Source organism: Bufo bufo, chromosome 3, assembly GCF_905171765.1.
Source record: "Bufo bufo chromosome 3, aBufBuf1.1, whole genome shotgun sequence".
NCBI classification, from domain to species: domain Eukaryota; kingdom Metazoa; phylum Chordata; class Amphibia; order Anura; family Bufonidae; genus Bufo; species Bufo bufo.
This window is the reverse complement of record NC_053391.1, coordinates 292,512,736-292,540,307: the sequence shown is the minus strand read 5'-3', so window position 1 is coordinate 292,540,307 and position 27,572 is coordinate 292,512,736. Positions and strand designations below refer to the sequence as shown.

The following is a 27,572-nucleotide window of genomic DNA, read 5'->3' as shown; positions in this document are numbered from 1 at the left end:
CAGGTGGCGCTATACAGATCCATTTTATTGAAAAACTCAGTGGTTATGCTAAACTTTTAATTACATGCAATTACAAACGTATTCAGATCCAGGTGCCGATTTGAAAACTGTAGATTTTTTTTGGCAGGACAACCCCTTTAAATATTATTTCTACCTTCACTAGAACACTCTTAATATCAGACAGCCATACAACCATATTTAAAAACTCAGGGGCTCATTTATTAAGCCTGGCTTTTTAGACGCTAAACTTAACCCCTATATCTGGCGGCCTTCAGCATCCAGCGCCAGTCTAAGCCAGCTTCTTAATAGGAATATTACTGGATAATAAATGACCCCCTCAGTTTTCATTATGCATCCACTAAATTAATTCTCTACCCATAGCAGCACCTATCTCCTGTCTCAAATTCACATTTAAGTCCTACGCACATAGCGGTGTGCATTTCAGCAGTAATACAGTACACATTGTGGGACCATACAGCACATTAGATTGTGACCTACATTGTTTTACATGGAGTTTCATTTTCTGGACCAAGTTTGCTCTGAGAAGAAAAAAAAATAGTGCTTCTAGGTGATAACCAAGTCAACTATATTCTGCTGAAATTTTAAAGAGAGATGTGCATGGTCCCACTGAAATGATTCAACACTGTGTACAGGATTATCTGCGATCCTAAATACAGTTGTGTGCAAACACTTCATTATAGAAATTACCTGAAGATTTTCAATGCAGAACTGATGCCCATACATGTCAATGGCAGACAAGAAAATGGATTCCACTTGGTTGTGGCGAAGCTCATATGAAGGCAAATGTGAAGCAATAAGGACCTGAAAATTAAGAAAATTTACCAATTTCAAAAGTTAACACTGCACCCACAATTCATGTGAAATAAAACGGATGGCACAGAATTATAAAATCAGAAATATACCTGACGGGCCCGCAAAGCCACTTTTGAATTAGTTGTTTTGCTTAGTTGGGTGAGCTCTGTCAAGATATTCAACAACTCATCTGTTAATGTAGGATCCCGTCCACACAACTGATCCTAGATATAAAGTGACATTTAGAATAAGGAAATACTTTTCATTTTAGGTGACAGATTTTAATAGCCATATTATTAAATTTGATTAGTATTAACAGCTAGAAAATATAATCAACCTTATCATCAATGTTGGTACTGGTAATTGGTTTTGCATCAAATCGTGGCCATAAAGGTAAAGAATTACCTTTAAAGGCTATGTACACATTTGAGGCAATTTTACTCATTTTGGGCTAAAATCTTTTTTCCAACTTGTCCTTATTAAAAAATATTGAGCCATTCTGTCACAAAGGGTTAACCGTTTTTCTAGCTGTCTTATCTCTAAATTACTAAAAGGTCAAAAACACTTAGGGCTGTATTACACCAGATTATCTTAAGAATTTCTGTCCAATGAGACCAATAGTTGGCATGTATAACAAAAAATCTGTGTGTGTAAATGGCCATCTAACCAATGATTGGTCAGAAAATCTGTTGGTGCAATACAGGCAATATTCTCATGAGGAACATAAGAACTGAGCTGTAAATGAGGGTTTAGGAGGTCATAGATCAGCGATACAGAGCCAGTCAGCTGAGCGGCCTAACGAAACAGACTGTGCAGCCTTGAGTTTATCTAGTAGCCGGATCTGAATGTTCAAAGACAGTGGTTCAAAAATTTTCAATAAAATGACAATTGAAATGTTTTTAGCTCAAAATCAGTACAATTTAATAATTTAAAAAAAAATGTCCACAAAAGGTGTACATAACCTTTAAAAGAATCACATACATTTTTTATTTTTACAAATTAAAAACAGATATTCCCCTTTTCCATATCCATTTTTTTTTTATTTCCTGGTTTTAGAATATTTATTTTCTGTACATGATTAAAGGGGCAGTCATCTTATCTGCTGTTAACAGCATTTGAAGATATGCTTTACAATAGCCAAGTGGACCATAAACACAATAGACATAAAATAGTCATTGACTTTTATAGGAGAGAGTTCTAGATATGCTTTTTGAACTGTCCATATGTCACTGTGCAGAAAGAGCAGAAGGTAATACAGGCTCACATCAACTGATGGTGAAAACTTAACTTTATGCCTCAGACATGACAGTTTGTTGGCCTGTGCTGCGTACCGCAAATTGTGGTCGGCAATGCACAGGCACAGACCATATATGTAAACACAGACCCATTCACTTGAATAGGGTCCACGAACCAAATATGACAGTCTACACCGCGAAAACGTAGTTCATTTAAGTGAATGGGTCCACATCCGGGATAGGGTGCACAAACAGCTGGTGCCCATATATTGCGGACATGGTGTTTCGGACAACAACGGCCGTGTGCATGAGGCCTTCTATTAATTCAGACTTTCATTGTCATTATGCATGTGATGATAATGAAAGACTACTTGTGAGAATATTCATCTGATTCACCTTTGTCAGTGCACCTGAAAATTAAGTTCTCACTCCAACCATTTGCTTGTAAGATAGCAGAGGTAGTGAACTCCACAGGGGTTCTAGCTTCAAGGAGCTCACATGCGTATGAACTCACACCTCAACCAGCCAGTATGGAGGCCAGCTAATCCTACAGGAAAACCTCTCTGTAGGGGGCCTCAGCCCTTGCCCAGAACTATAATTCCCCCCAGACACCATGGAACTGGCGGTATATAAGGAGTTATGAATCAACCATCCATCCCAGGCACAATTCAAATATATTTATGCGATCCTGGGGCAAAGACGAACATGCCCATGGTCATAGGTTGGAGGTCGGGTGCCAGGGAAGGGAGATATACATATTTCCCCACAGAAACCCAATAACGGTACCATGCTTGGACTATACTTGTAGCCGGAACCCAGGCGGCTCTGTTGGTCCCAGTACCATCTCCCTGTGACCTTCTGATCTGGAGCTATGAGCCCTAAAGTGTTTTGTGGGTCATTGAGCTGCCAGGATCAGCAGGGAGGGGGGGGGGACCCTTCCCAGAAGCGGGAAGAGGAGGGTCCGGCTACAGTTTAAAAGGCTTGTGCCAGCAAGCGGGTGGGTCTTTTCTCTGAAGGATGGTCACATCGTGCCATGTGTTTAGAGGGACTTGAAACCTGCTGACATCACTGCCCTCCATGTGAATACAGCTAAGAACTCATCACCACCCAAAAGGACTCATTCATCTGGTAAACAGACTTTTGTTCTGCTTAACCCTGTTTGTACCATACCACCTGTATTTGTAACCTCAGACCACTGTATATATTCTTTGTGTTTAGTGTTATGTCTAGTGAGCCCTTAAGGCGATTAAATATATAATTTAATCTTGTGCCGTCTGGTATCTCGATCATGAATCCCCACGTCCCTATTTTGGCCTAGTAATACGCTACCGCTGGTTGGTTTCTTACCCTATATAATAACGTTAATGGACCAGGCTTATATTAAACAGGAAACTAGTGGCAGTTTTTCCGGGCTGAGAACGCGCTGTTTCACTGGGGCAGTGAAAAGGCTCTCACAGCTTGTTGCCTCTCTGTGTCCCTGTGGACAGGAGGAAACTGAAAACTGTACCAAGACTGACCGTATCCGCTCCTCCAGGAGGGAGTAACGTCACGCCTTGGTAACCAGTGAACATACCGTGCCTCGTGAGCTTGACATAGTTGACGTCAAGCGGGCACGAGGGGTGGTATTCGTCACACTACTGAAAATTTATCTCTGCAGAATAAGAATTATCAGCATGTTATTACACTTCGGAGCCAAGGTGAAAGCTGCAGGATTTTAGGTTTAATACAAATAAACATGGGGAATTAAAAATTATACATACATTATATGTTACATATACATAGTTACATTAAGGGAAGGGGAGTGAGAAACCTGAATTCTGACCAATTTTCATAAGCACATATTTAATTGTATGAATTCATCTAAGCCTTTGTGATAACCATCTACTGTTCCTGTAGTAACCACCTCCTCAGGTAGACTATTCCACAGATTTACTGTTCTTATGGTGAAGAAGCCTTGTCATTTCTGGAGACATAACTTTCTCTTCCAGAGGGATGCAGTGCCCTTGTCTTTTGAGGGGAACTCCAAATGGGGTGGAATTAGAAAAATAAATAAATCCCAATTTCTCCACAGTTTTACAATCTTTGTCCCTATGGCATTCCGTTTACGTCAAAACTGACCTGTGCCCTTCATTCTCTGGGTCAGTACAATTACAACGATACCACATATGTATATTTTTTTTATATCTAAATACTGTAAAAATAAATGAAAACTTATAAATTCTTAATATCAGCATATTCTGACCCCTGTAAGTAGTTTCTTTTTTTAAAATTTATGTCTACTGATGTGACATCCCTCCTGTGACAGAAGTGAGAAGATCAGATAGACTTGCTGCACGTGAGGCTGACAGGTCTCTCTGTATGTTGTTGTTTGGCAGGATCTCACCTCTCCTCAGGTTCTGCTTGTTATCAGTGATGAGGCTCTATTTAGGTTTGCCTCACACTGCTGACCATGCGGTTGATAATTCCTCTAGGAGTTGATAGAGCTTGGTCTTGGATCTCCTGCTTCTCCATTCATCTCAAAACGAAGTACAAGTTGCCTATTCTGTTTGTTGTTCTCTGGTGTGTTTTGGTTCTAGGCCTCAGGGAGACGCGGGTTTCTTCATCTGGGAAGGAACCAGCTGTCTCGTCTCCTGCAACGTATTCTAGGGCTCGTCAGTTTTAGCAGGGCATAGGTATCCGGCGTATGAGCATTTCCACCATCAGTATCTGCTCATACTGGCAGGAGTTAGGGAAAGGCCTAGGGATTACTAGGAGGTCACCCTTTAGCTTTTGAGGCCTAGACTGTTGTCTTTTTCTTTTGCGTGTATCTGGTGTTTTCCCCTTCCCCATGACAACTGAGCTGAGCTGGGAGTTCATTTTTAGCAGGAAGATCTGTAGTTTTTATTGATACCATTTTGGAGTGTGTGCAACTACGGGTATTTTGACTTTTTTTTTTCAGTTTTGCCGTTAGCCGGATCTAAATGAGGTGGAATTGGGGGAAAAAATGCAATTCCGCCACAGTTTTACAGGCAGGGTATGTGTGGCATCCTCAGGTTATTCAGAAGGATTGAGGCTTCCATACACTCCTGGTGCACAGCCAGGAGCTCGCTTACGGTTTTTGACTTTACAGATGCCATGGTAACATTTGACCATGCCATCTGAGGGGTTAAATGTATGAGCTCAACTTTTTCGTCAATTGCATACATTAACCCTGGGTGCCTGCTCTTTAAAACATCAGGCACCTGGCGGCCAATGTCTATATGCATAAGGCGGTCTGGAATGGGTTTCATTATTTTTTATGGCAAAAAAGGCACATTCTGCAGCATTACTGTCAATAGCTGAAATATCAGAACATTGACAGACCCACTATAAGATACAATGGTATTAATAAAAAAAAAAATGTTATAATAATAATAATAAATCAGCCATAGCATCAAGGTTACATTAGGAAGCCATGACACCAAGTCCATAGCAATGCATTACATAAATGCTTTAAAATGGTCACTATCGCAACTTTACAAAAAAAAATGTGTACAGGCAAATATAAGAAATCTTGTACTATATCTTACCAGAGAAACATACCTTGTTTTACAATTAACAGCTGCACCCCCTAAACTAACATTCTGAATCAGCGTGGGACTGGCCCACAACTGTACCAGAGAATCGTGCAGTAGGTCCAGGCTCTGATACCAAAATGGGTCCCAAAGGTCTTTGGAGCTGCCTTTGGAGATAATATAGTGTTACTAGGGTCTATTTCTTTGACTCAAAACGTATTAAACTTTATTGATAAGATGGGGGGGGGGTTGGGCCCTGAGGATAACTTTCTCTGGTGGGCCCATGGAACGCCAGTCTGACCCTGCTCTAAATCCTATGATAAATCAGTCTGGTTAAATCAAAGATGAAATGCCTGCTTACTGAAGGATCAGATTACAAAATCTAACAATTTTCTGGAGAGGGGAGGAGCAGAAAAGCAGTAGAGTGCAACAGAGGCAAACAACACAGGCATGATATAGCAACTAATGGTATGCAATGGTATAGGCCAGTGATGGCGAACCTATGGCACGGGTGCCAGAGGCGGCACTCAGAGCCCTCTCTGTGGGCACCCGCACCCTGGAGAAAGTCTATGGTGTACCAATATGTCTTAGAATTTTCCTGCCATTCAATAGTGCAGGACATGCTATGAACAGCACAGGCAGCACATTGAATGTAGGCAGGTTATTATAGCTAAATGATAAAGTACATGGAAGATATATGATATTGGTGTTAAGGTTAAATTGCCGTGTTGGCACTTTGCGATAAATAAGTGGGTTTTGGGTTACAGTTTGGGCACTCTGTCTCTAAGAGGTTCACCATCACTGGTATAGGCTAATGAATAAGGCGGACTCAGCATACTATTCACTAGCACACAAATCTAAAATTATCATGCAGTACTAAAAATGGATCAATTCTGCTTCTTGCATCAACTCCAAAACAAAATGAAAACCTCATGCACATGCTAAGATACAGTAGCCAGTATATGATCAAAAATGGAAAGGAATGGTGGCTCTCACTGTTCCACTTCTGGAAAGGTGCACTACCCCACAGCACTCCCAAATGCTGGTACGTAGGAAATGGAATAAAAAACTTGGTAGGGGGTCACTCAATATCAGGCATGCACATGTATAGTATATATATCCAAAGTAAAATTTATAGCAATAAGCATAAAACGTAAACATGTCACATACACATTATAACATATCATAAAAAGTAAAATATAGTTTTTTAAGAAATTGTCCCAATGCACGTAACACAATATAAGTAGGGTAACTATAACCCGAGAGGTATATCAATCCAGTTATATCACGATCGTGTCAGTTCAATTGAACTGGACCTCAGAGCTATGTATTCATATGTGCTCGCATAAGCCACAGAAAGTTAGTAATATTCTATTGGTTTGTTTTACTTTACCAAATCTTCATCTGTTATCGCCAGTTAATTTAAGTAGTGTGGCGTGTATCTTCATAGTCATCCGCTCAGACCTGTAGGTAAAATCTCCCCCGCTCCTACGAGTACGATGCAGTGGTATAGCGCAGTTCACCGCTGTGACCTGCCAGGACCTGCGTGGCGTCCCACGTGGTTCACTGTTCGGTCATGTGATTTTAAATCTTCGGGCGGAAATTCGTATCACCTGTGGATGTGGTTAATCGATTCGGATGTTGCCAATATCCCCAGCCTTGGAATATGCGATTTAAAATATGCAATTTTTCGGAGCGCTCTTTCTCGATGATCCCTCACTGTTAGTTATCAAACGCGTTTCGGGGTGAAACGACCCCTTCCTCAGTGGTTTAAACAGTGATGATCTAATGTCCTCTTTTATATGATGTTCATAATTAGGGCAATGCATGCTGGGACAGTGAGGGATATCTAGAAAATACGGATGTCGGTACCAAAATGGAACCCACGATTTTTTTTCTTTTTCCAAGATGTATATAATAATCATTGAATCAGTATTATTTTTCTGTCGAATGAACATATTGACATTGTTTCTGTGGTTTTTATATACCACACTCTCCATAAGACAGTTATTATGAACTTAAAGTCCTTATATTTCCACACACATCCTTATTTTCATAATGTCCATTGATAATACTTGTAGAGGTATGAATTAAAACGGTCAAAACATATGTAAATCACATATAGACCCTAAAAACACCATAAAACAGAAAAAACGTATATGCGGTTTCCTTGCGTCTTCAATGCGTTTTTCCTACACAACACCGATCCCAAACCCGAACTTCTGTGAAGAAGTCTGTGGTTGGGTCTGGATACCAAACATGGCAATTTTTCTCACGCGCGTGCAAAACTTATTAAAACGCTTTGCACTTGCTCTGAAAAATTGCGCATTTTCCTGCAACGCACCAGCATCTTTTTCCGCAACGCCCGTGTGAAAGAGGCCTTAGTGTTCACTTTCTCTCTATAATACATTTTCAACATATTCAAGCTGTGGTTCACTGGATTAAATCATTGTTTTATTGAGGCTCTGTTCCTGAGTTACGATACTTTTTCTTAATATGCAAATTAGGTACAATGACAGCGTCACCATTGCTCTTGTAGCACCCAGGCTATGCCCATTTCTGTGGCCAGTCACACCCCCCCCCCCCCAGCTGCTTTGCCATTGCCTGGTCCTGTCAATCAAAGCAGCCAGATAGGTGATGATGACAGAAATGAGTGGATCTCAAACACTATGCCTGCAATATCTGGGTATATGAGTAGTTTTCTTTTTAAGTGAAAATGCAAAAAATGTTATAACATTGGGCTGGATTAAACTATAAACAATATTTTTCATGGCAAAACACCTTTAAGGTTTTCTGCAACAGTGTAATTAACATGCTTTAAGTGTAAAGTTAAAAACTACTATATCAGTATTCTTCTAAAATCACAATGCAAATGTCCACTACTAGTCATACAAAACTGCAAAAAAAAAAAATGTATGAAATAAAAACTCAACTATATTAAAAAAAAATATAAAAATCTACCGGTAGTTTAATTTCAACCCATTACATAATGAATTATATATTTTCAGCTGGCACCAGAAGGGTATGGGGGTTGAAAAGATTAAATTACAATACATGCAAGACCTTTCCATAGTAGTGTACAGCATACATTAATAATTATAGATGACACACACAAAATACAGGCACATTAATTGAATTTTTCTTGTCCTCACTCTCAGTCTGCAAGCAAAAGCCTGCAAGCAGTTCCCTTACAAGGCCTGACGTTTTCCAGTCATCCCTGTGTAATTACACACTTGAATGGCTGGACACTGAAGAAAATTGAAGGCCTGAGTTAGGAACAGCTGCCATTTTCTCTCTCCATCATGCAGCTATGATTGCTTGAGAAATGAACAGGCCCAGCTCAAAGCTACTCTAGAAATCTCAGAGGAAATACTGTTCTGTGTTCAAATAATGAGATTCTTAAGGCAAGCGTTACTTAGAATCACACTAGCTAACTGCGCACTCGCCCCACTCACAAATTAAAACATATGAGATTCAAGGCCAAGATCACAACCTTCCTCATAAGCGTGATGATTATATTTTTGGTGCTAGGGGACTTAATATATTCATGGCTCAATTGTTAGGCCCCAGATTTGCAAGATTTTATTTTCTTCTAAGTTATTAAAGTATGTAGTAACATACATATTTGCACATATATGTCAGCAATGCACAGGTAACATCATATATATTGTGAGGGATTAGCTCTTTCTCGGGGATCATTCGCACAATCAACTCTACAACAGCCGGGTTGCAGGTCTAAACGTGAGGTTTATTTTCACAGAAGAAAACAGAAAACAAACATCTTGCCCGTCTGGGTTCTAACTAAACAGGAGTATTCCTACCTCACTTATAACACTGTTCACACACAGTACGACCATGCGGCTTTAGCAGCCTGCGCTCCAGCACTTCCTAGGCTGTAACGTCCAGTCCTTTTGGGGGATTGAAGCCCAGAAGTTCGCCTGTCTCTGGCCTTGCGACAGTCACTTCACAGACCTTGCGTAGTCCCCCAACGTTCCGGCTAACACCTAGCCCCGTGGCCCCTCAGCCATCCCGGCTGAGACCACTCTCCCAGAGACTCCAGCGGGCCTCTGTTGCACAATGAATCTCTAATACACACTCCCCTGACTGACACACTGGGAGGTGCTTTATAGCAGCCTGATTAGAGCAGGCCTCACCTGCGATCACCTCAGGTGAAAGGGAATACCCGTGGCGGAAGAGTGTGGACTGGCAGCTCCCTCTACCAAGCCTAACTGCCAGTCCAAGTATATAAGTGTGTATATATGTATATGTAATATATATATATATATATATATATATATACATACATACACCGTATATACTCGAGTATAAGCCGACCCGAATATAAGCCGAGGCCTCTAATTTTACCCCCAAAAAATTGGAAAAATTATTGACTCGAGTATAAGACTCTTATGCTGGTCCCCCTCATGGCCCTATAGGTCCCCTCATGTGTCCTAAACTGCGCACATAACTGGCTTTGTGTGTAAAGTATTTTACTAGTGTGTAAAACAAGCTCTCTCCTATTGATAACATGGCCGCCTCTGTACTCACTGTCACTATGAATGCACTACAGCGAGCGGGAGCGAGCTGGCCGGCGTGTGACTGACGTCACTTAGTAACGCTCCTCCCACTTCAGGAAGCAGGAGCGTTACTAAGTGACGTCAGTCACACGCCGGCCGGCCAGCTCGCTGCAGTGCATTCATCGTGAAAGTGAGTACAGAGGCTGGACCTGTTATCAATAGGAGATAGATTGTTTCACACACTAGTAAAATACTTTACACGCAAAGCCAGTTATGTGCGCGGGGCCCCTTCATATATAATTGCGGCATTTTCGGGTCGGCCAAATCGCTCCTACTGGGAGCTTAACAGAGGTGCCGCGCGGACATGCTGGGAGCTGACCGGAGCAGCTGTAAAAGGTAAGTAACAGCTTCTCCGGCCCCCAACATGTCATGGTCTGTATTATGGCAATGTAAGTTGCCATAATACAGACCTAGACTCGAGTATAAGACGAGGGGGCTTTTTGAGCACAAAAATATGTGCCAAAAAACTCGTCTCATACTCGAGTATATACGGTATAGTTTTATTATACACACACTTTTTACAAACAAAGACACATATGGAATACACTATATAACCCATATTCCTCCTCTTTAATTTTTCATTTACATAGCCATATATTTACTTTTTGCAGGACAAGTTATATTTTTTTATTGCCACTATTTTTTGTTAGGTGAAACTGAAAAAAAGAAATTATGTTTTTTTGTTAAATGTTAGGCCACTTTTTGGCTTTCCGTTTGCGAGATCCTATCAGGGCTCTCACAAGCGGTCCAAAACTGATTAATTTAGCCCTAATGCATTCTGAATGGAAAAAGATCCGCTCAGAATGCATCGGTTTGCCTCTGATGAGTCTCCATTCCGCTCTGGAGGTGGACACCAAAAAACACTGCCTGCAGCGTTTTGCTGTCCGCTTGACGAAACTGAGCCAAACGGATCCGCCCTGGCACACAATATAATTTAGGGGCCCTAATGTGTGGGAAGTAGTTTGAAATCAAAATGTGTAAAAAATGACCTGTGAAATCCTAAAGGTGCTCTTTGGAATGTGGGCCCCTTTGCCCACCTAGGCTGCAAAAAAGTGTCACACATCTGGTATCGCCGTACTCAGGAAAAGTTGGGCAATGTGTTTTGGGGTGTCATTTTACATATACCCATGCTGGGTGAAAGAAATATCTCGGTCAATTGCCAACTTTGTATAAAAAAAAATGGGAAAAGTTGTCTTTTGCCGAGATATTTATCTCACCCAGCATGGGTATATGTAAAATGACACCCCAAAACACATTGCCCAACTTCTCCTGAGTACGGCGATACCAGATGTGTGACACTTTTTTGCAGCCTAGGTGGGCAAAGGGGCCCACATTCCAAAGAGCACCTTTAGGAATTCACAGGTCATTTTTTACACATTTTGATTTCAAACTACTTACCACACATTAGGGCCCCTAGAATGCCAGGGCAGTATAACTACCCCACAAGTGACCCCATTTTGGAAAGAAGACACCCCAAGGTATTTCGTGATGGGCATAGTGAGTTCATGGAAGTTTTTATTTTTTGTCACAAGTTAGTGGAATATGAGACTTTGTAAGGAGAAAAAAAAAAATCATAATTTTCCGCTAACTTGTGACAAAAAATAAAAAGTTCTATGAACTCACTATGCCCATCAGCAAATACCTTAGGGTGTCTACTTTCCGAAATGGGGTCATTTGTGGGGTATTTGTACTGTCTGGCCATTGTAGAACCTCAGGAAACATGACAGGTGCTCAGAAAGTCAGAGCTGCTTCAAAAAGCGGAAATTCACATTTTTGTACCATAGTTTGTAAATGCTATAACTTTTACCCAAACCATTTTTTTTTTACCCAAACATTTTTTTTATCAAAGACATGTAGAACAATACATTTAGAGAAAAATTTATATATGGATTATATGGATGTCGTTTTTTTAAAAAAAAATTACAACTGAAAGTGAAAAATGTCATTTTTTTGCAAAAATTTGGTTAAATTTCGATTAATAACAAAAAAAGTTAAAATGTCAGCAGCAATGAAATACCACCAAATGAAAGCTCTATTAGTGAGAAGAAAAGGAGGTAAAATTCATTTGGGTGGTAAGTTGCATGACCGAGCAATAAACGGTGAAAGTAGTGTAGTGCAGAAGTGTAAAAAGTGGCCTGGTCATTAACCACCTCCGGACCGCCTAACGCAGGATCGCGTTCTGGAGGTGGCAGCGCTGCGCACAGTCACGCATATACGCGTCATCTCGCGATGGCCGAGATTTCCTGTGAACGCGCGCACGCTCACAGGAACGGAAGGTAAGAGAGTTGATCTCCAGCCTGCCAGCGGCGATCGTTCGCTGGCAGGCTGGAGATGTGTTTTTTTTAACCCCTAACAGGTATATTAGACGCTGTTTTGATAACAGCGTCTAATATACCTGCTACCTGGTCCTCTGGTGGTCCCCTTTGTTTGGATCGACCACCAGAGGACACAGGTAGCTCAGTAAAGTAGCACCAAGCACCACCACACTACACTACACCCCCCCCCCCCCGTCACTTATTAACCCCTTATTAGCCCCTGATCACCCCATATAGACTCCCTGATCACCCCCCTGTCATTGATCACCCCCCTGTAAAGCTCCATTCAGATGTCCGCATGATTTTTACGGATCCACTGATAGATGGATCGGATCCGCAAAACGCATCCGGACGTCTGAATGAAGCCTTACAGGGGCATGATCAATGACTGTGGTGATCACCCCATATAGACTCCCTGATCACCCCCTGTCATTGATTACCCCCCTGTCATTGATTACCCCCCTGTAAAGCTCTATTCAGACGTCCGCATGATTTTTACGGATCCACTGATAGATGGATCGGATCCGCAAAACGCATCCGGACGTCTGAATGAAGCCTTACAGGGGCATGATCAATGACTGTGGTGATCACCCCATATAGACTCCCTGATCACCCCCCTGTAAAGCTCCATTCAGATGTCCGCATGATTTTTATGGATGCACTGATAGATGGATCCGATCCGCAAAACGCATCCGGACGTCTGAATGAAGCCTTACAGGGGCATGATCAATGACTGTGGTGATCACCCCATATAGACTCCCTGATCACCCCCCTGTAAAGCTCCATTCAGATGTCCGCATGATTTTTACGGATGCACTGATAGATGGATCCGATCCGCAAAACGCATCCGGACGTCTGAATGAAGCCTTACAGGGGCATGATCAATGACTGTGGTGATCACCCCCCTGTCATTGATTACCCCCCTGTAAAGCTCCATTCAGATGTCCGCATGATTTTTACGGATGCACTGATAGATGGATCGGATCCGCAAAACGCATCCGGACGTCTGAATGAAGCCTTACAGGGGCATGATCAATGACTGTGGTGATCACCCCATATAGACTCCCTGATCACCCCCCTGTAAAGCGCCATTCAGATGTCCGCATGATTTTTACGGATGCACTGATAGATGGATCCGATCCGCAAAACGCATCCGGACGTCTGAATGAAGCCTTACAGGGGCATGATCAATGACTGTGGTGATCACCCCCCTGTCATTGATCAACCCCCTGTAAAGCTCCATTCAGATGTCCGCATGATTTTTACGGATGCACTGATAGATGGATCGGATCCGCAAAACGCATCCGGACGTCTGAATGAAGCCTTACAGGGGCGTGATCAATGACTGTGGTGATCACCCCATATAGACTCCCTGATCACCCCCCTGTCATTGATTACCCCCCTGTAAAGCTCCATTCAGATGTCCGCATGATTTTTACGGATGCACTGATAGATGGATCGGATCCGCAAAACGCATACGGACGTCTGAATGAAGCCTTACAGGGGCGTGATCAATGACTGTGGTGATCACCCCATATAGACTCCCTGATCACCCCCCTGTAAAGCTCCATTCAGACGTCCGCATGATTTTTACGGATCCACTGATAGATGGATCGGATCCGCAAAACACATACAGACGTCTGAATGAAGCCTTACAGGGGCGTGATCAATGACTGTGGTTATCACCCCATATAGACTCCCTGATCACCCCCCTGTCATTGATCACCCCCCTGTCATTGATCACCCCCCTGTCATTGATCACCCCCCCTGTCATTGATCACCCCCCTGTCATTGATCACCCCTCTGTAAGGCTCCATTCAGACATTTTTTTGGCCCAAGTTAGCGGAATTTTTTTATTTTTTTCTTACAAAGTCTCATATTCCACTAACGTGTCAAAAAATAAAATCTCACATGAACTCACCATACCCCTCACGGAAACCAAATGCGTAAAATTTTTTAGACATTTATATTCCAGACTTCTTCTCACGCTTTAGGGCCCCTAGAATGCCAGGGCAGTATAAATACCCCACATGTGACCCCATTTCGGAAAATAAGACACCCCCAGGTATTCCGTGAGGGGCATATTGAGTCCATGAAAGATTGAAATTTTTGTCCCAAGTTAGCGGAACGGGAGACTTTGTGAGAAAAAAATTAAAAATATCAATTTCCGCTAACTTGTGCCCAAAAAAAAAAAATTTCTATGAACTCGCCATGCCCCTCATTGAATACCTTGGGGTGTCTTCTTTCCAAAATGGGGTCACATGTGGGGTATTTATACTGCCCTGGCATTCTAGGGGCCCCAAAGCGTGAGAAGAAGTCTGGTATCCAAATGTCTAAAAATGCCCTCCTAAAAGGAATTTGGGCCCCTTTGCGCATCTAGGCTGCAAAAAAGTGTCACACATCTGGTATCGCCGTACTCAGGAGAAGGTGGGGAATGTGTTATGGGGTGTCATTTTACATATACCCATGCTGGGTGAGAGAAATATCTTGGTCAAATGCCAACTTTGTATAAAAAAAATGGGAAAAGTTGTCTTTTGCCAAGATATTTCTCTCACCCAGCAAGGGTATATGTAAAATGACACCCCAAAACACATTCCCCAACTTCTCCTGAATACGGCGATACCACATGTGTGACACTTTTTTGCAGCCTAGGTGGGCAAAGGGGCCCACATTCCAAAGAGCACCTTTAGGATTTCACAGGTCATTTCACTAACTTGTGACAAAAAATAAAAACTTCCATGAACTCACTATGCCCATCAGCGAATACCTTGGGGTCTCTTCTTTCCAAAATGGGGTCACTTGTGGGGTAGTTATACTGCCCTGGCATTCTAGGGGCCCAAATGTGTGGTAAGGAGTTTGAAATCAAATTCTGTAAAAAATGACCTGTGAAATCCGAAAGGTGCTCTTTGGAATATGGGCCCCTTTGCCCACCTAGGCTGCAAAAAAGTGTCACACATCTGGTATCTCCGTACTCAGGAGAAGGTGGGGAATGTGTTTTGGGGTGTCATTTTACATATACCCATGCTGGGTGAGAGAAATATCTTGGCAAAAGACAACTTTTCCCATTTTTTTATACAAAGTTGGCATTTGACCAAGATATTTATCTCACCCAGCATGGGTATATGTAAAAAGACACCCCAAAACACATTCCCCACCTTCTCCTGAGTACGGAGATACCAGATGTGTGACACTTTTTTGCAGCCTAGGTGGGCAAAGGGGCCCATATTCCAAAGAGCACCTTTCGGATTTCACAGGTCATTTTTTACAGAATTTGATTTCAAACTCCTTACCACACATTTGGGCCCCTAAAATGCCAGGGCAGTATAACTACCCCACAAGTGACCCCATTTTGGAAAGAAGAGACCCCAAGGTATTTCGTGATGGGCATAGTGAGTTCATAGAAGTTTTTATTTTTTGTCACAAGTTAGTGGAATATGAGACTTTGTAAGAAAAAATAAATAAAAATCATCATTTTCCGCTAACTTGTGACAAAAAATAAAAAGTTCTATGAACTCACTATGCCCATCAGCGAATACCTTAGGGTGTGTACTTTCCGAAATGGGGTCATTTGTGGGGTGTTTGTACTGTCTGGCCATTGTAGAACCTCAGGAAACATGACAGGTGCTCAGAAAGTCAGAGCTGCTTCAAAAAGCGGAAATTCACATTTTTGTACCATAGTTTGTAAACGCTATAACTTTTACCCAAACCATTTTTTTTTTACCCAAACATTTTTTTTTTATCAAAGACATGTAGAACTATAAATTTAGAGCAAAATTTCTATATGGATCTCGTTTTTTTTGCAAAATTTTACAACTGAAAGTGAAAAATGTCTTTTTTTTTGCAAAAAAATCGTTAAATTTCGATTAATAACAAAAAAAGTAAAAATGTCAGCAGCAATGAAATACCACCAAATGAAAGCTCTATTAGTGAGAAGAAAAGGAGGTAAAATTCATTTGGGTGGTAAGTTGCATGACCGAGCAATAAACGGTGAAAGTAGTGTAGGTCAGAAGAGTAAAAAGTGGCCTGGTCTTTCAGGGTGTTTAAGCACTGGGGGCTGAGGTGGTTAAAGGGTTTCTGTCACCCCATTAAACCGTTTTTTTTTTTTTTTCTTTAATAATAATCCCTATAGTGCGATCTCATGATACATAATCAAATTAATAATTTTGGTTCAGTAGATTTTGCTAAAAAACGATTTTTAAAATATGCTAATTACCTTGCTACCAGCAAGTAGGGCGGCTACTTGCTGGTAGCAGCCGCATCCTCCGATGGTAATGACGCCCCCTCGGCATGCTGATTGACAGGGCCAGGGAAGGGAATCCTTCTCTGCTGGCGCTGTTAGAATTTGAAATCTCGCGCCTGCGCCGTACCTGGCTTCAATCGGCGCAGGCGCACTGAGAGGCGGCCGCTCTGCTCGACCGCTCCATCCTCAATGCGCCTGCGTCGATGACGTCATCGCATACACCCGGAAGAGAACAACATTAAAAGAGCTGCAGGAAAATCTGGCAAGTACTGGCTGTGTGGTACATGTGACAACAATCTCCCGTATTCTTCATATGTCTGGGCTATGGGGTAGAGTGGCAAGACAAAAGCAGTTTCTTACAAAGAAAAACATCCAAGCCAGGCTACATTTTGCAAAAACACATCTGAAGTCTCCCAAAAGCATGTGGGAAAAGGTGTTATGGTCTGATGAAACCAAGGTTGAACCTTTTGACCATAATTTCAAAAGATATTTTTGGCGCAAAAACAGCACTGCACATCACCAAAAGAACACCATACCCACAGTGAAGCATGGTGGTGGTGGTGGCAGCATCATGCTTTGGGACTGTTTTTCTTCAGCTGGAACTGGGGCCTTAGTTAAAGGGGTTGTCCGGGTTCAGAGCTGAACCCGCCGGACATACCTCCATTTTCACACAGGCAGCCCCCCTGACTTGAGCATCGGAGCAGTTCACACTCCGATGCTCTCCTTTGCCCTGCGCTAAATCGCGCAGGGCAAATGCATTTTTCGGAGATCCGGTGACGTACCGGGGCTCTCCATGGGGCAGCCAGGAAGCACAGTGACGTCACCGTCACTGATAGGCGGGATTTAGCGCTGCCCTAGCCAGTAAAACTGCTAGGGCAGAGCTAAAGCCCGCCCATCAGAGCCGGTGACATCACCGAACACACTGCCGGGCGGAAGTTTCCGCCCGACAGTGTCTTATTGAAAACAAATCCGCCCGTGCCCTGCGCGATCTAGCGCAGGGCAAGGGAGCTCATCGGAGCATGAGATGCTCCTATGCTAGCCTCAGGGGGGCTGCCTGGGTGAAAATAAGGGTATGTCCGGGTTCAGTTCTGAACTCAGACAACCCCTTTAAGCTGGAGGGAATTATGAACAGTTCCAAATACCAGTCAATATTGACACAACCTTCAGGCTTCTGCTAGAAAGCTGAACATGAAGAGGAACTTCATCTTTCAGCATGACAACGACCCAAAGAATACATCCAAATCAACAAAGGAATGGCTTCACCAGAAAAAGATTAACCACCTCAGCCCCTATGGCTTAAACACCCTGAAAGACCAGGCCACTTTTTACACTTCTGACCTACACTACTTTCACCGTTTATTGCTCGGTCATGCAACTTACCACCCACATGAATTTTACCTCCTTTTCTTCTCACTAATAGAGCTTTCATTTGGTGGTATTTCATTGCTGCTGACATTTTTACTTTTTTTGTTATTAATCGATATTTAACGATTTTTTTGCAAAAAAATGACATTTTTCACTTTGTTGTAAAATTTTGCAAAAAAAACGACATCCATATATAAATTTTGCTCTTAATTTATTGTTATACATGTCTTTGATTAAAAAAAAATGTTTGGGTAAAAAAAAAAAACGGTTTGGGTAAAAGTTATAGCGTTTACAAACTATGGTACAAAAATGTGAATTTCCGCTTTTTGAAGCAGCTCTGACTTTCTGAGCACCTGTCATGTTTCCTGAGGTTCTACAATGGCCAGACAGTACAAACACCCCACAAATGACCCCATTTCGGAAAGTAGACACCCTAAGGTATTCGCTGATGGGCATAGTGAGTTCATAGAACTTTTTATTTTTTGTCACAAGTTAGCGGAAAATGATGATTTTTTTTTCTTACAAAGTCTCATATTCCACTAACTTGTGACAAAAAATAAAAAGTTCTATGAACTCACTATGCCCATCAGTGAATACCTTTGGGTGTCTTCTTTCCAAAATGGGGTCACTTGTGGGGTAGTTATACTGCCCTGGCATTCTAGGGGCCCAAATGTGTGGTAAGGAGTTTGAAATCAAATTCTGTAAAAAATGACCGGTGAAATCCGAAAGGTGCTCTTTGGAATGTGGGCACCTTTGCCCACCTAGGCTGCAAAAAAGTGTCACACATGTGGTATCTCCGTATTCAGGAGAAGTTGGGGAATGTGTTTTGGGGTGTCATTTTACATATACCCATGCTGGGTGAGATAAATATCTTGGTCAAATGCCAACTTTGTATAAAAATATGGGAAACGTTGTCTTTTGCCAAGATATTTCTCTCACCCAGCATGGGTATATGTAAAATGACACCCCAAAACACATTCCCCAACATTTCCTGAATACGGAGATACCAGATGTGTGACACTTTTTTGCAGCCTAGGTGGGCAAAGGGGCCCACATTCCAAAGAGCACCTTTCGGATTTCACCGGTCATTTTTTACAGAATTTGATTTCAAACTCCTTACCACACATTTGGGCCCCTAGAATGCCAGGGCAGTATAACTACCCCACAAGCGACCCCATTTTGGAAAGAAGACACCCCAAGGTATTCGCTGATGGGCATAGTGAGTTCATGGAAGTTTTTATTTTTTGTCACAAGTTAGTGGAATATGAGACTTTGTAAGGGAAAAAAAAAAATCATCATTTTCCACTAACTTGTGACAAAAAAATAAAAAATTCTAGGAACTCGCCATGCCCCTCACGGAATACCTTGGGGTGTCTTCTTTCCAAAATGAGGTCCCTTGTGGGGTAGTTATACTGCCCTGGCATTTTCCAGGGGCCCTAATGTGTGGTAAGTAGGTAAATGACCTGTGAAATCCTAAAGGTGCTCTTTGGAATGTGGGCCCCTTTGCCCACCTAGGCTGCAAAAAAGTGCCACACATGTGGTATCGCTGTACTCAGGAGAAGTTGGGGAATGTGTTTTGGGGTGTCATTTTACATATACCCATGCTGGGTGAGATAAATATCTTGGTCAAATGCCAACTTTGTATAAAAAAATGGGAAAAGTTGTCTTTTGCCAAGATATTTCTCTCACCCAGCATGGGTATATGTAAAATGACACCCCAAAACACATTCCCCAACTTCTCCTGAGTACGGAGATACCAGATGTGTGACACTTTTTTGCAGCCTAGATGCGCAAAGGGGCCCACATTCCTTTTATGAGGGCATTTTTAGACATTTGGATCCCAGACTTCTTCTCACGCTTTAGGGCCCCTAGAATGCCAGGGCAGTATAAATACCCCACATGTGACCCCATTTTGGAAAGAAGACACCCCAAGGTATTCAATGAGGGGCATGGCGAGTTCATAGAAATTTTTTTTTTTTGGCACAAGTTAGCGGAAATTGATTTTATTTATTTTTTTCTCACAAAGTCGCCCTTTCCGCTAACTTGGGACAAAAATTTCAATCTTTCATGGACTCAATATGCCCCTCACGGAATACCTGGGGGTGTCTTCTTTCCGAAATGGGGTCACATGTGGGGTATTTATACTGCCCTGGCATTCTAGGGGCCCTAAAGCGTGAGAAGAAGTCTGGAATATTAATGTCTAAAAAATTTTACGCATTTGGATTCCGTGAGGGGTATGGTGAGTTCATGTGAGATTTTATTTTTTGACACAAGTTAGTGGAATATGAGACTTTGTAAGAAAAAAAAAAAAATTTCCGCTAACTTGGGCCAAAAAAATGTCTGAATGGAGCCTTACAGAGGGGTGATCAATGACAGGGGGGTGATCAATGACAGGGCGGATCGGATCCATCTATCAGTGGATCCGTAAAAATCATGCGGACATCTGAATGGAGCTTTACATGGGGGTGATCAATGACAGGGGGGTAATCAATGACAGGGGGGTGATCAGGGAGTCTATATGGGGTGATCACCACAGTCATTGATCACGCCCCTGTAAGGCTCCATTCAGACGTCCGTATGCGTTTTGCTGGTCCGATCCATCTATCAGTGGATCCGTAAAAATCATGCGGACATCTGAATGGAGCTTTACAGGGGGGGGTGATCAATGACAGGGGGGTAATGAATGACAGGGGGGTGATCAGGGAGTCTATATGGGGTGATCAGGGGTGATCAAGGGTGATCAAGGGTGAATAAGGGGTTAATAAGTGACAGGGGGGGTGTGTAGTGTAGTGGTGCTTGGTGCAACATATTACTGAGCTGCCTGTGTCCTCTGGTGGTCGATCCAAACAAAGGGGACCACCAGAGGACCAGGTAGCAGGTATATTAGACACTTATCAAAACAGTGTCTAATATACCTGTTAGGGGGAAAAAAAAAATCACATCTCCAGCCTGCCAGCGAACGATCGCCGCTGGCAGGCTGGAGATCCACTCGCTTACCTTCCGATCCTGTGAACGCGCGCGCCTGTGTGCGCGCGTTCACAGGAAATCTCGCGTCTCGCGAGATGACGCGTAGATGCGTGACTGTGCGCAGGGCTGCCGCCTCCGGAACGTGAATCTGCGTTAGGCGGTCCGGAGGCGGTTAAAGGGCTTCTGTCAGCCCACTAAACCGTTTTTTTTTTTTTGGCTTAATTAGAACCCCTACACTGCGATCTCTGCATACATAAGTAAAATAATTATTTTGGTTCAGTAGAATTTGCTAAAACCCTATTTTTATAATATGTAAATTACCTTGCTACCAGCAAGTAGGGCGGCTACTTGCTGGTAGCAGCCGCATCCTCCGATGGTAATGACGGATGACGGATCTTTCTCCGCTGGCCCTGCCTGTTTTCATTCAATATCTGGCGCCTGCGCCGCGGCCGTACCTATCTTCAATCGGCGCAGGCGCACGGAGAGGCGGCCACTCACTCGGCCGCTTCATCCTCAATGCGCCTGCACCGGGTGTAGATGTGACGTCATCGGCGCATTGAGGATGAAGCGGCCGAATGAGTGGCCGCCTCTCAGTGCGCCTGCGCCGATTGAAGATAGGTACGGCCGCGGCGCAGGCGCCAGATATTGAATGAAAACAGGCAGGGCCAGCGGAGAAAGATCCCGTCCGCTGGCCCTGTCAATCAACAAGCAGAGGGGGCGTCATTACCATCGGAGGATGCGGCTGCTACCAGCAAGTAGCCGGTAATTTACATATTATAAAAATAGGGTTTTAGCAAATTCTACTGAACCAAAATTATTATTTTACTTATGTATGGATAAATCGCAGTGTAGGGGTTATTATTAAGCAAAAAAAAAAAAACGGTTTAGTGGGCTGACAGAAGCCCTTTAAAGTTTTGGAATGGCCCAGCCAAAGCCCAGACCTGAATCCGATAGAAAATCTGTGGTGTGATCTGAAGAGGGCTGTGCACAGGAGATGCCCTCGCAATCTGACAGATTTGGAGTGTTTTTGCAAAGAAGAGTGGGCAAATCTTGCCAAGTCAAAATGTGCCATGCTGATAGACTCATACCCAAAAAGACTGAGTGCTGTAATAAAATCAAAAGGTGCTTCAACAAAGTATTAGTTTAAGGGTGTGCACACAATGCAACCATATTATTTTATTTTTATATTTTTTCTTCCCTCTACCTAAAAGATTTCAGCTTGTTTTTCAATTGAGTTGTACAGTTTATAGGTCACATTAAAAGGTGGAAAAAGTTCTGAAATGATTTATCTTTGTCTCCATCTGTGAAGCATGGGGGTGGTAACATCATGCTTTGGGGGTGCTTTTCTGCAAAGGGGGCAGGACGACTGCACTGTATTAACCACCTCAGCTCCCCTAGCTTAAACCCCCTTAATGACCACACCACTTTTTACAATTCTGCACTACACTATTTTCACGGTTTATTGCTCGGTCATACAACTTACCACCCAAATGAATTTTACCTCCTTTTCTTCTCACTAATAGAGCTTTCATTTGGTGGTATTTCATTGCTGCTGACATTTTTACTTTTTTTGATATTAAATCAAAATTGACCTAAATTTTTGCAAAAAAAATGAAATTTTTCACTTTGTTGTAAAATTTTTCAAATAAAACTACATTTCTATATAAATGTTTCTCCAAATTTATTGTTCTACATGTCTTTGATAAAAATAAAAAAATTCAATAAGTGTATATTTATTGGTTTGGGTAAAAGTTATAGCGTTTACAAACTATGGTGCAAAAATGTGAATTTACGCACTTTGACTTTCTGAGCACCTGTCATGTTTCCTGAGGTTCTACAATGCCCAGACAGTAGAAACACCCCACAAATGAACCCATTTCGGAAAGTAGACACCCTAAGGTATTCGCTGATGAGCATAGTGAGTTCATGGAAGTTTTTATTTTTTGTCACAAGTTAGCGGAAAATTATTATTTTTTTTCTTTTTTTTTCTTACAAAGTCTCATATTCCACTAACTTGTGACAAAAAATAAAATTTTACATGAACTCGCCATGCCCATCACGAAATACCTTGGGGTGTCTTCTTTCCAAAATGGGGTCACTTGTGGGGTATTTATACTGCCCTGGCATTTTAGGGGACCTAAAGCGTAAGAAGTAGCTTGGAATCTAAATGCGTAAAAAATGCCCTGTGAAATCGTAAAGATACTCATTGGAATTTGGGCCCCTTTGCGCACCTAGGCTACAAAAAAGTGTCACATTTGGTATCGCCGTACTAAGGAGAAGTAGGGCAATGTGTTTTGGGGTGTATTTTTACATATACCCATGCTGGGTGAGATAAATATCTCTGTAAAAGACAACTTTTCCCATTTTTTTATACAAAGTTGTCATTTTACAGAGATATTTCTCTCACCCAGCATGGGTATATGTAAAAATACACCCCAAAACACATTGCCCTACTTCTCTTGAGTACGGCGATACCACGTGACACTTTTTTGCAGCCTAGGTGCGCAAAGGGGCCCAAATTCCAATGAGAACCTTTTAGGAGGGCATTTTTAGGCATTTGGATTCCAGACTTCTTCTCACGCTTTAGGGCCCCTAAAATGCCAGGGCAGTATAAATACCCCCACATGTGACCCCATTTTGGAAAGAAGACACCCCAAGGTATTTCATTTGTGGGGTGTGTTTACTGTTCTGGCATTTTGGGCGGGGCTAAATTGTGAGCAACCCTGTAAAGCCTAAAGGTACTCGTTGGACTTTCGGCCCCTTTACGCACCTAGGCTGCAAAAAAGTGTCACACATGTGGTATCGCCGTACTCAGGAGAAGTAGGGCAATGTGTTTTGGGGTGTATTTTTACACATACCCATGCTGGGTGAGAGAAATATCTCTGTAAATTGACAACTTTGTATGAAAAAAATTAAAAAGTTGTCATTTACAGAGATATTTCTCTCACACAGTATGGGTATATGTAAAAATACACCCCAAAACACATTTCCCTACTTCTCCTGAGTACGGCGATACCAGATGTGACACTTTTTTGCAGCCTAGGTGCGCAAAGGGGCCCAAATTCCAATGAGTACTTTTAGGATTTCACAGGGCATTTTTTACACATTTGGATTCCAAACTACTTCTCACGCTTTAGGGCCCCTAAAATACCAGGGCAGTATAAATACCCCACAAGTGACCCCATTTTGGAAAGAAGACACCCCAAGGTATTCCGTGAGGGGCATGGCGAGTTCCTAGAATATTTTTTTTTTGGCACAAGTTAGTTACAAAGTCTCATATTCCACTAACTTGTGACAAAAAATAAAATTTTACATGAACTCGCCATGCCCCTCACGAAATACCTTGGGGTGTCTTCTTTCCAAAATGGGGTCACATGTGGGGTATTTATACTGCCCTGGCATTTTAGGGGCCCTAAAGCGTGAGAAGAAGTCTGGAATATAAATGTCTAAAAAATGTTATGCATTTGGATTCCGTGAGGGGTATGGTGAGATCATGTAAGATTTTATTTTTTGTCACAAGTTAGTGGAATATGAGACTTTGTAAGAAAAAATAAAAATAAAAATCAATTTCCGCTAACTTGTGCCAAAAATAAAAAATCTATGAACTCGCCATGCCCCTCAAAAGTGATCTTTATAGCGCCGCAGCGATTTTACGGTGTTTTTGCAGTGATCAGAAAAAAATTCTGTCACTGCGGTGGGGCGGACTGAATGCAAGTGTGCGCACAAGATCAGGCCTGATCGGGCGAACACTGCGTTTTTTGTAGAGCCTATAGAACATGTCCTATATTTGTCCGCAATTGCGGACAAGAAAAGGCATTTTCTATATAGTTTTGGCAATGTGAGGATCCGCAAAATGCGGAAAGCACATTGCCGGTGTCAGTGTTTTGTGGATCCGCGGTGTCAGTGTTTTGCGGATCCGCAAAACACATACGGACATCTGAATGGAGCCTTACAGGGGGGTGATCAATGACAGGGGGGTGATCAGGGAGTCTATATGGGGTGATCAGGGGTTAATAAGTGACAGGGGGGGTGTAGTGTAGTGTGGTGCTTGGTGCTACTTACAGAGCTGCCTGTGTCCTCTGGTAGTCGATCCAAGCAAAAGGGACCACCAGAGGACCAGGTAGCAGGTATATCAGACGCTGTTAACAAAACAGCGTCTGATATACCTTTCAGGGGTTAAAAAAAATCGCATCTACAGCCTGCCAGCGAATGATCGCCGCTGGCAGGCTGTAGATGAACCCGTTTACCTTCCGATCTTGTGAACGCGCGCTCCTGTGTGCGCGCGTTCACAGGAAAACTCGCGTCTCGCGAGGTGACGCGCCGATGCGTCCAGGAGGAATAACCCGGCCGCCCGCATCCCTGCGTTAGGCGGTCGGGAGGTGGTTAAAGAGAGGATGAATGGGGCCATTTATTGTGAGATTTTGAGCAACAACCTTCTTTCCTCAGTCAGAGCATTGAAGATGGGTCGTGCCTGGGTCTTCCAACAAAACAGCGACTTGAAGCACACAGCCAGGATAACCAAGGAGTGGCTCCGTAAGAAGCATATCAAGATTCTGGAGTGGCCTAGCCAGTCTCCAGATCCCTATATCTGCTTTTTACGGATATACCCAGAGCCTTGCGCCCATGCAAGATAAAGTGCTGCTGGAGTGGAAAAGAGAGATCCTTGACTTAGATAAGGATAATTTTAAAGCTTTTCTGACCATCTTAGGCCCCCGACTGATTAGTGCTAGGGATAAACTGGTACAAATTAAATTCACACATAGGATCTACTATACCCCTCATAGACTCTTATATTATAGGTGCGTTGCACATGTTCTGGGACTGTAGAGTCTTGCAGGTGTATTAGAAAGACGTTTTGGAGTATATGGAGACTTATTTGGATATGGCGAACATGTGATATCCGAAAGTTTGGATTAGTTGACGATATTCCCCTTACTGTGGCACTGCACACTTTGTTTAAGTTACTATTGTATTATGCTAAAAAGGTTATTCTGTATAACTGCAAGCATCCAAAAAGACCAACTAGAAATGTCTGGATTATGGAGGTGAATGTGGGACTCCCACTGTATAAACTTATCTACTTATCCAAAGATTGCCTGGATAAATTTGATAAAAGTTTGGGGACCTTGGTTGCGGGTCCCCCCACTGGCCTGGGACCTGTGACTCCCTGATTAATTCTCTCATAGACTGTCACGCTTCACTCCCCCTCTACCTTTTCTATTCCTCCCTGCTTTCCCATTATTTTTTGATTTTATTTTAGATATTATTTAGCTTTCACTTTTGTACAGCTTTGAATGTTGATAGCGGTTGAGCTGTCTGTTGATGTAGATTATATGTAAGTTACCTTATATACCAGATGCTGCTTTGATACCCGCATAAACATTGGGTATTATTTTTTAATCACCTCCTGCTCTTAGCTCTGGCTTCCTGATCAGTCAATATAGCAATCAGTTATCTAGCTACAGTCTCATCTTTACAAGTGCCCAGGCAGGGAAGGGAAAAGGGCCAGATTGCATGAGTGCCAGGGCACTTAAGACCTGTGGTGATCAGCTGTGTGATATTACATATATGTTCAATATGAGCCTTAAGTTGGAAAAGGTACCACAACTATGGAAATCATCTTGTGTGTCACAGTTCCGAAGACACCTCCTCCGATAGACCTCAACAGCTAAAGACTGGTGGCACTGACATCCCACTTGATCAAGGCCTTGGAGAAGTTGGTTCTCACACATCTCCGCCCTCTAGTGAGCTCATTCATGGACCCCCTCTAGTTTGTTTATTGTCCTGGCATTGGGCCCTCTACACCGAGCTCTTTCTCATCTGGAGAAACCAGGGAACACTGTGACAATAGTGTTCTTTGACTTCTCTACTGCTTTACAGCCAGGGCTATTAAGAAACAAGCTGGATCTTGTGGCAGTGGACCACCACCTCTCCAACTGGATCATAGACTACCTGTAATTGTGTCAGACATATGTAGTGAGGGGGCACCTCAGGGTACAGTTCTTGCTCCTTTCCTCTGCACACTGTACACTTCAGGTACAACTCATCTAGCTGCTACTTATAGAAGTTATTTGATGACTTGGAAATAGTAGGCCTCATCACAGACGAGGATGACATGGAATTCAGAGAACTGACCCAAGAATTTGTGGATTGGTGCCAGCAGAACCACCTTAGCATCAATGCCAGTAAAACTAAGGAGATGGTTGTGGACTTCCACAAGCACAGACTTCCTCCTAAGCCTGTGGAAATCCAGGACATGGACTCTGGTGGCATCAGCCATCTTCTTCAGAGTGGCCTGCTGGGGTAGCAGCATCTTAACCAATGAGAGGAAGAGATGTGACAAACCAATTAGAAAGGCCAGCTCCATCCTGGGGACCCCTCTAGAACCCATGCAGGTGGCAGATGAGAGATGGATACTGTCCAAATTGTTCTCCATGCTGGAAATATAACTCCCATCCCATCCATGAGACGGTGATAGCATTGAGCAGTACCTTCAGTGACCAAGTCTTATGCATCCCAAAATGGTA

General features: G+C 42.7%; 1 protein-coding gene across 1 annotated transcript in view; it reads right to left on the bottom strand.

Moving 5' to 3' along the window:
* The window catches only part of ACACA (acetyl-CoA carboxylase alpha), a 993,014-nt gene that overhangs the window by 684,396 nt on the left and 281,046 nt on the right, over positions 1–27,572 (bottom strand). The window contains exons 25-26 of the mRNA XM_040424192.1: positions 924–1,037; positions 709–822 (exon numbers count right to left, since the gene is read on the bottom strand). Of these exons, the coding sequence (XP_040280126.1) occupies positions 709–822; positions 924–1,037 (228 nt within the window). The remainder of the gene's footprint in view (positions 1–708; positions 823–923; positions 1,038–27,572) is intronic.